Genomic DNA, 13,519 nt, shown 5'->3' with positions numbered 1-13,519 from the left:
GGATTTACTTCACCCATCATATCTAAAGGAATCATTTTAGAGTCAATATTTCTAGATGGCTCTAAATTTAGAAGCTGTAAAAGTTTTTAAGGCTCCATTCACATCTAGGCGTTTTCACGCCAGACGCCCGCCGCTATTGCAGCCTGCAATACGCTGGAGGAGTGATTTAACATTGTCGGCTATGGAGATGGTTCACATCTCCACGCCGAAACGCCTGAAGCTCAAAACAAGTCCCTGACCCTTTTTTTTCAGGCGTCTTCGGCGTTCGGCCATATTACACAATGTGTAATCACCCCTCCAGCGAAAATCGTGGTAAAAAACGCTGCGTTTTGTCGCGGCAAATAACGCCACAATTTGTCGCGGTAAAAAACGCCGCAAATCGCCTACGCCTAGGTGTGAATGCAGCCTAAAGTGTTGCTATGGAAAATGTTGGGTATCCTAGTTGTGACTGTTTAGTTGTTGCAAACAATTATAGATCTTAAACTATTTAAACATTCAAACATCTGTCATAATTTTTTGAAATTTGGGAAATGTTATTGCATTATATGCATTAAAATTTAAATGTACTTTTTTACAAAACAAATAAAAAATGAGCTGATAAATAGTTGAGCCAATAGGCCTCTTCCACATTAAGTGCAGTTTTATGTAGCACGGACATGGGCAGACCCAACTGACCGATGGGTGGCCAGATGTAAATGAACTAGTCTGTCCATCAGGCTACCTCTGATCTGGTCCACTAAAATGGAAGAGGAAGCAGTCCTATTCAGCTTTTTTTCCCCCCGCTAGCAATAATCACTGTGTTCTCCTGGCAGGGATGGCTTACCCACCCTCCCTACCTGGAGAACATATTGGCTCCATTGGAGGGATACCCCTGTCAATGCTTCGGTTTATGGCCTGCCTTAGATGTTTTATCGACGCAAATCCCTACCATAGAGTTTAATCAGATGTGCCAGAACATTGAACTGCCCATTGAGTATGACTTCTGTATCTGTGTTCATTAACTGGACAAATTGGGCCCTCTTTGGTGTCATGCATAGCAGATATATAAAACCTTTAGCCACAGATTTGATATCATGCAGAGCAGATATAACAATTTTTTTTAAACTAAGCAGATTTCCACTGTCCTTTTTTTCTAATGTCAGTTTTAAATGGGGGAATAAAACAACATAACTGTGAAGGGCACCAAGATGTTTTCTCCAAATGTGGCCCTTCACATGTGGAAGTAATAAAGCAGCATAGATTATTTTTCTTGACAACCAAATTTTTTTCCACCATCCAATAACAGCACAGTCTTATTTTTTGACCTTGAACGTCTTAATGCTTAAATAAGCAGTCTGTGTATAAATGTTTGGACACAGCAGTTCCCCAACGTTCGCCAAGGATTCACACATTTTTCAAATTGAGTTCTAATAAATTGTCAGTCATGTGTGAAACTTTAATAAATAGTAAGAAATCTGAGCATTTTTTAAATCCTAGAGCTGTTGTGTTTATACTTGCTGTCTATTAAGCATTTGCTTTAATTTGGACAATTGGCTTTTTTTGTTTCTGAGATTTATTTTGATGAAACTTAATTGTCCTATAGTGTTTTTTTTTTATAAGTAAGCATTAAAATACTTGGTGCTACCATGCTAATGGTTATGTAAAAAATAGAACGCAATCAGAAATTTGTTAAACCCAGGTAATGTTACCATTGTCGGAGTACTAAACCATAATAATTCAAATAAATATATTCATTATTTTCAGGATTATTATGAATATGAAGTCTAGTAGAAATAACCCTGAAGAGAGGCCTTCAGTTCTGGAATATGTGTTTCTCCTTTGTGCTCCTACTAGTGCCGTCCTTTTGAAGGGGCACCAATGCTCATAAATTTTGACTTAAGGCTGCTTACAATTCAAGTCTCCCACAAACAGGTCTGATACCCAGACTTCAACTGGACTCCAAAAGTAAATCCATGCCAGGAGTAATATAATACCATTGCAATTCATTTAAAATAATACAATGTAAACATAGAAAAAAATTATTGTGGAATTGTAAATTGTAGTACAATTGATTTATATAACATCTCGTTCTGTACAAAGTGCCATAATTTGATAACAACGATACCAGTCACACTTAAAGAACCTTGGAGCTATGAACCTTGACATTATATCATTTAAATAATGAGTCGCAATAATTCAATGTTTCTATGAAAGCATTGGTGTCCCTTTTATGCTTGATGTTTATTAGATACCCACCAAAAGTGTCCAACCATAAACAGCTTGGAGGTGTCCATGAACTTGCTGCTAAAGTGAGTTTAGTGCTTTATGGAAAGATGTCTAGATTTTTGTGGCTGCCCTCGACATTTGGCCCAATCTGTATGCTGACTGCCGCAATGACTTTAACATCTTCCTGCATGCAGCACATGTTGCTTTTATTTCTGCAAATTTAATTTTATTATCTGAAACTGAGAGCCTCTCATTTCCATTCAGTTAAGTCCTTTACTTCTAGGGAGGCCCTAAGTAAAAAGTTTTCAAGGATTTTTTTTTCTTCATGTATAAACACAAGTATTTTAGTAGAATTATGGTGACTTTTGCTATTAAATTTAATTTTTAAAACTTTTTTAGCATCCGATGCCACTAGAAAACACGGTTTCTGGCTAAACAGTGTAGGTGCTGGCTGGCATTGTAAAATTTATTTTTTAGTCTGAGTGGTTACATTCCTTATGTCTGACCGTTAATTATCAATATAGAATGTGTAATTGAAATAATCACTCATACCTCCTCTTTGATTTCTATTTTTTTTTTTTTTATTTGTGTAAATGGCAAGACAGTGTTTAGTAGTTTATATAATTTGAATGCACCCCAATGATGCTGAGAATGAATAATTTGCCTGTTGTTTCAGGGATATCAGAGGCCAAGCCATTACATTGCCACCCAAGGTAAAAGAATCTGCTCTGCTCACTGCTTTAATTGCTTTCATTTAAGCTTCTTGGTAGGATTCCATTTGCATTTGGAAACCTATATTGAAATATAAAGACTATTTTCTGTTGAACAGAAATTGGCACTGCCTAAGTTAGATGAGAACTTTTAACACTTTTTTTCATCAAACTTTAAAAACATTCAGTTATTTATGTGAACATTTCAGAACTGTGGGATTTGCATGATAACATTTTATCGTAAAAGGGAACTTTCCTATCCAGAAGTTTTGTTAAAAAGCACTGACAAATATTATTAATTTTTCTCCAAGCCCAACATAGAGCAATAGTATAGGGGGGAGACATCAGTTTTGTTAAGATGCTTGTATTTGTACACTTTGATATATAAACATTGCCAGCGCTGTAAAAATTTCTCACTATATCCAATTATTAACTGTTGTCACAGATGAATTTAAGTATGAGGGTCATGGTTTTGTCTCTTTCAACCTACTGATCTTTAGCATCTCTTGTTTTTATAGGTCCAGTTCATGAAACGGTGTATGATTTCTGGAGGATGATTTGGCAAGAGCAATCTGCCTGCATTGTGATGGTTACAAATCTAGTCGAAGTTGGCCGGGTAAGAATGTATTCCATTTAGTTGAGGCTTGCCAGCTCAATTAGCTCAGTGTTACCCTTAAAAAAAAATGTATATGCCTTACCGGTGGTTTCACATGCCAAGCATGACGATTTAGATTTAGTGAAATGTGTTTAAACAAAGGATCTTTTCTTACCTTGATAGTGTCACCTCTAAAATCTGTTAACATTCCACTCTCTCCTGCTATTTGCTTAGTGTTAGTATAATAGGTATTAGAATTGGGAAGGAGGGAATTTTTTTTTTTACGGTGCAGATGGTATTATGGTAATGATGAGAAAGAAATTGTCTTATATCTATAAAAAATACAAAATTATTTTATTGAGTACAAAAAGTATTAAAACCAATGGTTAAATCACAGTAGCGAGGTATAATGGTCTTCAGATGGCAGAATTACAGTTAAACCAAACAGTAATCGCACATTCCCGTCATGTTTCGCGAAATACGCTTCTTCAGGGGAAAGCGATAGCCATTCATATTATTGCAACTATGTAAATAAGAAACAATAGAATTAACCATACAGAATTGCTTAGGAAAACTGCATAGGCACAGAGTATATATACAAAAGGTTGGCAATGAGTGACTCGAGTGATAAGCCAGGCGGACAGCATAAACATACTTGCCCAAAAGAACCGCTGGACCAGGTGATCAACAGACCTCAGATGTGGGATCGTGATATAAAACCGCCACTGGAAGATGAAAGTAGTGTTCCGAGAGGACCACAAAGGACGCTATATGGGGCTGAGGGACGGAGCATAGGTCAAGAGATATACTATATAATTTAATATATCAAACAGGTAATCGTATGTGGTCCAAAAAAGGGGAGACCACATATGCTATTGCATAGGCACAATCTTTATAGATATACTTGCATAAAGGGCGCAGAGACTGTGTGGAAGTAGAAAAGGACAGGATGACGGAATTAGTCACCAACTAGCCCCTATTGATGAGTCAGCATACTGTATAAAAATATTAAGAAAAAGAAAAGGCACGTTTTAATTAACTGCCGCTCTCCTCCATAAGGGGCAGAAAAAATGAACAGGATAGGGGGACCAGTTGATAGGAAATACAATAGGGGAAATAGACATGCAGTGGTGACAACACAGGAAACCAATTGCACATTGGATCGCTATGGTAATGAAGATTAAATAAGACACTAAGTCTCAATCTTGAAATCACATAAACATATTCATTAGGTTGGCCTTCCAAATGAATTTGAGTAAAGAACAGATGGGAAAGTAAGAATAAAGAAGGACTATAGGAGGGAAAATAGATAGACTGTAGAACCTTGAATGCAGTTGAATGTAATGCTCACCGCTAAAGCTCCCATACATCTTCCCGCTGACAGCCCACAGCTCTCAGTGCAAAAAATGCTGTGACAGCTGAAACATATAGTGTCCTAACACGGCGTCACTCGATGTGTGATGTAGGGACAAAGCAAGGCAGAGGGAAGGGTGACACAGTTTACACCATAGGGGAGATATTTAGAGGAAAGGGACCTCCCCGGGTGCCCTTGTGGCCAAATCGAACACTGCATGACGGGGATCACAGCCATATCAAAGAGAGAGGTGGGCACAAAGGAGCAACGGGAAATAAAGGGAAGCAGAAAAGGGTACTAGGCTGCCAGACCATTAACTGCCAAAAGTACCCTACTGGCCGGTTGGTAAACACTTGAGTCATCCAAAGTAGATATATTATATTTCAGGCATGAGATTGAGAACATCACATATATCATACATTACACATTGTTTTCTATTTCTTAACAGCCAACATCGTAACCATAACATGTGCATAGCATCAAACAGAGGAGATTTTTTAACAAATAAATAGATAAACATAGCCTTAGGCCTAGAAAATGCATTCAAAATTTGCAAAAAATCTCCTCTGTTCATTGTAGTGCTGCACTCTTTTGAATTATATTGGTTGTAAGTTTCTTAGTGCTTGACTTTAGTGCTAGCTGCTTCATTCATAAATACATTTTCTATTTATTCAGATCTATTTATTTATATTTACTCACTAATTAATTTTGTATTTATTCATATCTGACACATAATCAAGTTTATTTTTCTTACCGCTGCGTCACCCTTAGGGCTTTTTTATATTATTGCATTAGTCACCTTCAATTCACAACTGTCCTTTGCAGTACCTCTATTCCACCTCTAGATTCCCACAGTCTTCTAGGTTAAAATGTTGACTAGCATCTTTTAACCCACTGCGTCAGAGCTCAGGCTGTCATGGCTATCACACAGCCAGTGACTTCATTAGACAGTCCAGAAGGCTACATGGAAGGTGTGCATGTTTTTGTTTGACGGGGGGAGGGGGGGGTATTGATCTTAAGTAATTATTGATCTTAAGTAAGAAATACTTGCATTATAAATGTTACATTTGTGTTAATTTTTTTATGTGGGTTTGTTATGGTTATAGGTTAAATGTTACAAGTACTGGCCTGATGATACTGAAGTCTATGGAGATTTTAAAGTTACATGTGTAGAAATGGAGCCACTGGCTGAGTATGTCATCCGTACATTTACACTTGAAAGGGTAAGATATTTTAACGGTTTTAATAGCCTTCAAAGTAATTCTGTTACCACTAAATCCTGTAAAAGAAAAACAATGCTTTACTTTTCTGGCAGTCTCCCCAGCCACTCCATGTATTCCACACTTTTGGGTGTGTAAATACCTGCTCCCCTTTCCAAATGGTGTGGTTCCTCTCCATTGAGTTGTTCTTTAGTGATATTCAAGTGCCGGGATAAAATACAGTGTGTGTCATGAAGAGCATATGTTCACACACCCAGAGGTGTGGAAAACAAAGCACCAAAGTTCAGACTTGGGCTAATGGAAGGGTAAGTATTAATAATTATTTTTTTATTTGCGTGGTGTTGATTGTATTTTAAGAGACCTTGTAGTCTATTACAATGGCCTGCACTTACATTATCATTATAAAACACCAAATTATCAGTGAAATGGACAGTCCTGGTGAATTAAAGTGGAGCTCCACCCAAAAGGGGAAGTTACGCTTTAAGCACTCCTCCCCTTTCACAGGTGCCTGCTCCCACTTATGTTCGAGTCACCTAGGTGGCTCGAGCGTAAGTTATTCTCTCCCCCTCCCTCTTTGCAATGTTCTGGGACATGTTACAGATTCCAGAAGATTGCCCGACCAATGGGGATGCGCTGCGCAACTTGCACATACACAGTGCGCACCCGGCTGTGAAGCTGCAAGCTATCACAGCCGGGTGCCCACACTTGCAATGCCGGAGCCACAGGGAGGCAAGTGAATGTTCGGTCGGCCGCATTGCTGTACCATGGGACCAGTGAGTGTGTGTTTATTAAGTCATTAGCTACACTTTTTGTAGCTGCTGACTTTTAATGAACACGGAATTCTTCTTTGAGTGTGTCTTTATTTCAGCAAAACTCAACTTTTTGCTTTGTCTAAATATATGCACAATTTTCACTAGATGGGTCTCGATTGCATGCACAATTTATGAATCTAGGTAACCAACATTTACAATTTCATGATTCTCCACATTTAAGACAAATCGATTTACATCAATGCCGGAATAGATTGTTTGTTTAGCAAGAGCTGTCTAATTCATCGATTTGTGAATCTTTGTTAGCTATACCCAGCAAAGATTTGGTATTGGAAAGGCATTGTGCTCTGGTTGCATGCAAATGAATGCTTTAGAGGGAAAAAAACATTAAAACAGATCTTTATGGCAGTATCATCGAAGGAAAAACCTGCTACTGAAAATCTCTAATCCTGCAGACAGATCGGGTACCCTGCTTAGGATCCCATCTACAAGGTCCCCTGGAGCCTTTTTTATAAGTGAATACAAGGCTTCCTCTGATTGGCCGAGGTGGTGATCATGACGCAATCCACCTGCATCTCCACCTTCGCCAATCAGAGTAAACCTTATATTAGTTCATAAAAATACAAGGTCTCTCCGGAATGGTGGGGATGCACTACGACTCACTTGACCTACACCCTGCAGCAGAGTGCAAGTGTTTCAAAGTGCTGCTGCTGTTACATTAAAGTAAATGCTGATTGTTTTATAAATTGCTAGATTCATTGGCCCTATTATATCCCACATTTATGTGTAAAGTTTTTGTTTAAAGCACATATCCCTTTTTCTTTTTCTGTATTGCAAGGCAGGTTGGGGAAGTAAAAAAAAAAAAAAACATGGTGGATACACAATGTATTACTTGTTTTGTTTTTTTATGTCTGTACAGTTATATTTGATGTATCCTTTGTAGCGTATGGGGAATGTTAACTGCTTCTTCATTGCCACATTGTGTCTGTAAACTGTTCTTATTATGCTTGTAATATGCACAGGCTGTGCACTATAGCAATAAGCCTATTTTAGATATCTGGGAGGCTATACAAACATCGCAGAACAAAGCATCTGACAAACATTATTCACAACATTGATTTATCGTTCTACTTTATGGCTTCCAATATGTGATAGGTAAATACGCAAAAGAAATTGAGACATTTTTTAAACACTCTATCTCAAGACTCATTCATTAGAGGAACACACTTTAGAAAATTAATATTTCTAGTACTTCTATGCCTACATTTAGTATGCTTTTGAAATAGACTAAAAATCAGATGCACTATGGTTGGTTTAATTGTATAGTATATTGTATAATACAACCTCCCACCGTATGTATATACTATGTAAATCTCTGAAGCTGTGTATAGTAAAATTAGACCTCTTCTGTAATACAGTACATATATTGTTTCTGAAATGCAGGGGATTGGCCGCAATAAAACCCACTGAATAGTGAAATCGTTTAGTACGGTACAGATGATTATTAATTTTAAAAGCGGATGAAATTTCTGAGCTAAGATTACAAAGTACTCTATTGATTTAATTTGTAATGTTAAATAAATCTATGGATTTGAGGGAGTCACTTTAGTGTTCAAGGCTAGAGAATAAATTGACAAGCAAAATGTTTCATAGGTTTCTCTGGGCACTTTTATTACCCCCACTATAGCAATAAATAATTACACCTCTGTCAAGTTATCATCTTTTGCCCATATTTACCAAGTGTTTATGAGATTAGAGGTCTGTAATTCATACATGGCTAAGAACTGATGTAAATGATTCAGTGTATTTATATAATGCTTATTTTTGGATGTAAACAGGCTAAAGTGTACGTATAGCCAAACCTATCCAATTTATTTTTCATTGATTAGGAAATGGATAGAATGTTTGTCAAGTTTTTATTGCTGTCTTTGTCCCAGTCAGGTAGATTCACCCCCTCTATTTGTCCTGTTCACCGTTGTCACTGTGACAGAAAGCAATGGGAAATCCAATATTTTACAGTTTTTACCAGAACAAAACCTGAAAAAACAAATCCATAAACCATTGTCTAAGGGGGAAACAATTTACTTTTTAAGAGAATAATTACTAGTAGCTGATAGTTTGTGTTATGAAATGTTTTACTGGAGAGGTATTTCTCAGCTAGTTGCTGTTATGGAATCTAATGGAGTGACTATGCAATGCGACCATATATTAGTAATCTCTTTTGCGAAACAAAGACATTGTGAAGAGTTTCTTTATCGTACATCACGGGACACAGAGCAGCATAGCCATTACATATGGGTTATATAGTGTACCTTCAGGTGATGGACACTGGCACTCTCCGACAGGAAGTTCCCTCCCTATATAACCCCCACCCATAGTGGGAGTACCTCAGTTTTTTCGCCAGTGTCTTAGGTGTTGGTGCACGTTGAAGGTTGTGCCTGCAGTTTGTCCTTGGGACCAGGGCCAGCCGACCGGATCCGTCCAAGGTGCTTCATAGCCAAAGTGGACGGTACCCGGGCCCCAATTCGTGGATGGGGTTTTGCCTATAATGCCTCTCCTTGGAGGGCTGGACTCTGGGTTCCAGGACTGGGTTTTTTAACCTATGAATACCTGCTGCCAGTAGTGCTGTATAGGTCCAGGTGTGTGGTGTTCCTGACTTGGACCCCGGTCCCTGAAGGTCTATGACCATACCCACGGTGAAGGGGGAAGATTGGGCCTCTTGCATGAGCAATACCCTGCGGCGTGGAAAGGTAAGCGGGGGGCCTACGGAACTTGGTTTGTCAGTGGGCTCCCCACAGGGGACTCTGGGGAAAAGCCTTTTTTATGCCTCTGTGCATGGGCTAAAAGAGAAACCACAAAGTCTGCATGACTGGATGGCTCAAACACCCAGGTATACTGTTCCTCTGGCTGGGCTAATAGACTGCTGCTGCTGCTACAAGGTGTTTTGCTCCATGAAATGTAAAAGGGAGCATGTCAGGTTTAAATTACTTACTTCCTGATGTCTGTGTGTCTCCAGCAGCTCCCGGGCTCCTCTCCCCACATGGATTCTGCTTCCTGCTTCCTGAGAGCGGCGTCGGGAGCGCGCGCGCGTGCGCGCGAACTGTTATAGGCGCCGACGCTGCGTGGAGGGGCGGGGGACGCCCAGGGAGTTCCCTCCCCTCTGTACATCAGAGGGAAAAACTCTATTTAGCCTGTCAGTTTGCTGAAGGCTGTGAAGGGACACGGAGCAGCGATGCTGAGCTGAGCAGGATAGGTTTGCCTATGTTATGCTGACACAGTGACACCTAGTGGCCGTTTTTTTGTACACACCTTACTAAAGAGCTGTTTAAGCTCATATTTTCTCTGAAAAGCCGGTGTACTAAGTAGCAGTCAGAGTACTTAGTATTTGGTACTCTCTTAGCCCAGCATTAAGGGAAGCAATATTAGGATATGATTAAGCCCTTGGGGCTCAATATTGCTATCTCTTGTTAGGTTTTGGGAAGTTTAGTTTCTGTCTAACATTACCCTAGCCTAAATTTTTTTCCTCATTTATTTAAATGTGTGTTTTTTCTCCAGCTATTACAGTTAGTTGTATATTAGCGGAGTATCTCAGATTTGTTATTATGGCTCCTAAGGGTGCAGGGAACGCTAAAAATGCTAAAGGTGTTAAAAAGCCGAAGGGTTCCCCATCGGGCTCGGAGGATATTTCCCAGAATCCACCTGCCCCTACCTCCCCGGAGGATCCGGAGGTTGCTGCCCTGGGTGAGCCATCGGGGTTGCTAGGTGCTATGGCGGGCCCTATTCAACCAACTCCTTCCTATGTCACGGAAGAGATGTTAGCCTCCACCTTGGGTGGATTTGAAAAGAGGATGGCCGCTCTTATTACGGCCTCTTTATCCGGGAAGAAGCGGGCTAGGTCCCCGTCTCCCAGGTTTGAATCTCCTGAGGAAGATGTCCTTTCCACTGAGGAATTGGAAGATACAGGAGACCAGGCTGAGGATCATCTGGACCATTTGGGTTCTGAAGATTCTACTATAGAAGAACCTTTTTCAGCTTCTCACGCAGAAAAATTGTGGGTTCAGTCCTTAACGGATATGGTGCGGTCAGCTTTTAAAATGCCTTTGCCTCAGCCTCTGGCCTCCGCTGTGTCCTCATTGGGCTCCCTAAAAGCGCCCCAAGCCAACCTGGTGTTCCCGGTCCATCCTTTGTTAAAGGACCTGATATTTCAGGACTGGGTTAAGCCAGACAGGATTTTTTTGCCTCCTAAAAGGTTCACAGTTATGTACCCTTTAGAGGAGGAGTTTTCAAAAAAATGGGCTGTCCCCACTGTTGACGCAGCCATATCATGTGTCAATAAAGCTTTAACATGTCCAGTGGACAATATTCACATGTTCAAAGATCCTGTGGATAAAAGGCTTGAGACCTTACTAAAGGCATCCTTTTCCACAGCGGGGGCAGTGGTCCAGCCAGCTGTAGCTGCCATTGGCGTCTGCCAGGCTTTAAAAGACCAGGCCAAGCAGGCCCTAAAGGACCTCCCGGCTCAACAGGCTCAGGACTTAGCCGATCTACCTAGAGCCTTATGTTTCGCGGTAGACGCTATCAAGGATTCAATCCAACAGGCGTCCCGCCTATCCCTGTATTTGGTCCACATGAGAAGATTACTTTGGTTAAAGAACTGGTCTGCAGAAACCCCCTGCAAAAAACTCCTTACAGGATTCTCCTTTCAAGGAGAGAGATTGTTTGGAGAAGATCTTGACAAATATATTCAAAAGATCTCTAGTGGTAAGAGCACCCTTTTGCCAGTTAAGAAAAGGTTCCGAGGTCCCTCTTTTAAGCGCCCAACCTCTCCAGTTCCAGGGCCCTCATTCTCTAGGCAGTATCGACGGCCTCCTGGACGCGCAGCTGCAAACAGGCCCCAGGGGCAAGCTGCAGGGAACAAGAGACCGTGGAACCGTAAGCCGGTTAAGGCTGCCCCTAAGGCAGCCTTGTGAAGGGGCGCCCCCACTCTCTCGAGTGGGGGGAAGACTCCGGTTGTTCTCGGAGTTGTGGGGGGCCCAAGTTACCGACCAATGGGTTCTGTCCTCAGTAACTCAGGGGTACAAGCTGGAGTTTCGGGAGTTCCCCCCTCCTCACTTTCAAATGTCAAGACTTCCAGGCGACCCTCGGAGACAGGCATCGCTTCTGTCCGCCCTAGAGCGACTCCTGTCTCAAGGAGTGATTATGGAAGTACCAGCAGGGGAGCAAGGACAAGGGTTTTACTCAAACCTCTTCGTTGTCCCGAAGCCAAACGGCGACGTCAGGCCTATTCTGGACCTAAAGTTATTAAACCGCTTTTTAAGAGTCCGGTCTTTTCGAATGGAGTCCATTCGTTCGGTGGTGGCCGCCCTCCAAGGAAAGGAGTTCTTGGCCTCCATCGATATAAAGGACGCATACCTGCACGTTCCGATTTTCCCAGGCCATTACAGGTATCTGCGTTTTGCCCTAAACTATCGGCATTATCAGTTCGTGGCTCTTCCGTTCGGACTAGCCACGGCCCCTCGGGTTTTTACGAAGATCCTGGCCCCCGTATTAGCCATCCTAAGGGAACAGGGCATTCTGATCATGGCCTACCTAGACGATCTTCTGGTAGTCGACCACTCAGCGGCCGGTCTAAATCGGGCAGTGTTGCTAGCAGTAAACTGCCTAGAGTCCCTGGGTTGGGTTCTAAACCGGGACAAATCGGCTTTACAGCCCACAAGAAGGTTGGAGTATCTAGGTCTGATTTTAGATACAAGACAACAACGGATCTTCCTGCCCCAGTCCAGAGTGGACTCGATAAGGGAGTTAATCCACATAGTCCTAAGCAGCACAAGGCCATCTATACGCCTCTGCATGCGCCTGTTGGGAAAGCTAGTGGCCACCTTCGAGGCAGTGCCCTATGCCCAGATCCATTCTCGGAGGCTACAGAGAGCAATTCTCGCAGCCTGGGACAAAAGACTCCAGGCCTTGGATCTTCCCATTTCCCTTCCCTATGCGGTAAGGCAGAGCCTGTGTTGGTGGCTAGTCACAAAAAATCTTCTGAAAGGAAGATCGTTCAATCCCCCCTCATGGAGGATAGTAACCACGGACGCCAGCCTATCAGGTTGGGGTGCAGTCCTAGACGATTTAACCCTACAGGGGAAATGGTCAAGGGCAGAATCAGCCCTACCCATAAATGTCTTAGAGATCCGAGCAGCTCGGTTGGCTCTTTTGGGCTGGACGGAGGTTCTGCAGGGCTCCCCAGTAAGGGTACAATCCGACAATGCCACTGCCGTAGCTTATATAAACCACCAGGGTGGCACCAGGAGTCAGGCAGCCCAAAGGGAGGTAGATCGGATCTTTTCATGGGCAGAAGCCCATGTCCCCTGCATCTCAGCTATCTTTATCCCCGGGGTGGACAATTGGCAAGCGGACTTCCTCAGCCGCCAACAGATGTCCCCAGGGGAGTGGTCCCTCCATCCCGAAGTGTTCCAGGTCATTTGCCGGAAGTGGGGTACTCCGGAGGTGGACATTATGGCGTCCAGATTCAATGCCAAAGTAGCAAACTTTGTCTCTCGAACGAGGGATCCATTGGCCTGCGGGACAGATGCCTTGGTGTGTCCTTGGCATCAGTTTGCGCTAATCTATGCCTTCCCTCCAATACGGATGCTACCCCGTCTTCTTCACAG

General features: G+C 41.9%; 1 protein-coding gene across 16 annotated transcripts in view; it reads left to right on the top strand.

Moving 5' to 3' along the window:
- Nucleotides 1-13,519, top strand: part of PTPRK (protein tyrosine phosphatase receptor type K) — a 564,328-nt gene that overhangs the window by 502,657 nt on the left and 48,152 nt on the right. For all 16 annotated transcript variants that reach the window (XM_040350403.1, XM_040350400.1, XM_040350398.1 and 13 more), the window contains 3 exons: nucleotides 2,882-2,918; nucleotides 3,434-3,531; nucleotides 5,971-6,087. In XM_040350403.1, the coding sequence (XP_040206337.1) occupies nucleotides 2,882-2,918; nucleotides 3,434-3,531; nucleotides 5,971-6,087 (252 nt within the window). The remainder of the gene's footprint in view (nucleotides 1-2,881; nucleotides 2,919-3,433; nucleotides 3,532-5,970; nucleotides 6,088-13,519) is intronic.

This window comes from Rana temporaria, chromosome 4 (assembly GCF_905171775.1).
Source record: "Rana temporaria chromosome 4, aRanTem1.1, whole genome shotgun sequence".
In the NCBI taxonomy this organism is placed as follows: domain Eukaryota; kingdom Metazoa; phylum Chordata; class Amphibia; order Anura; family Ranidae; genus Rana; species Rana temporaria.
This window is presented reverse-complemented; position numbering and strand designations above follow the sequence as displayed.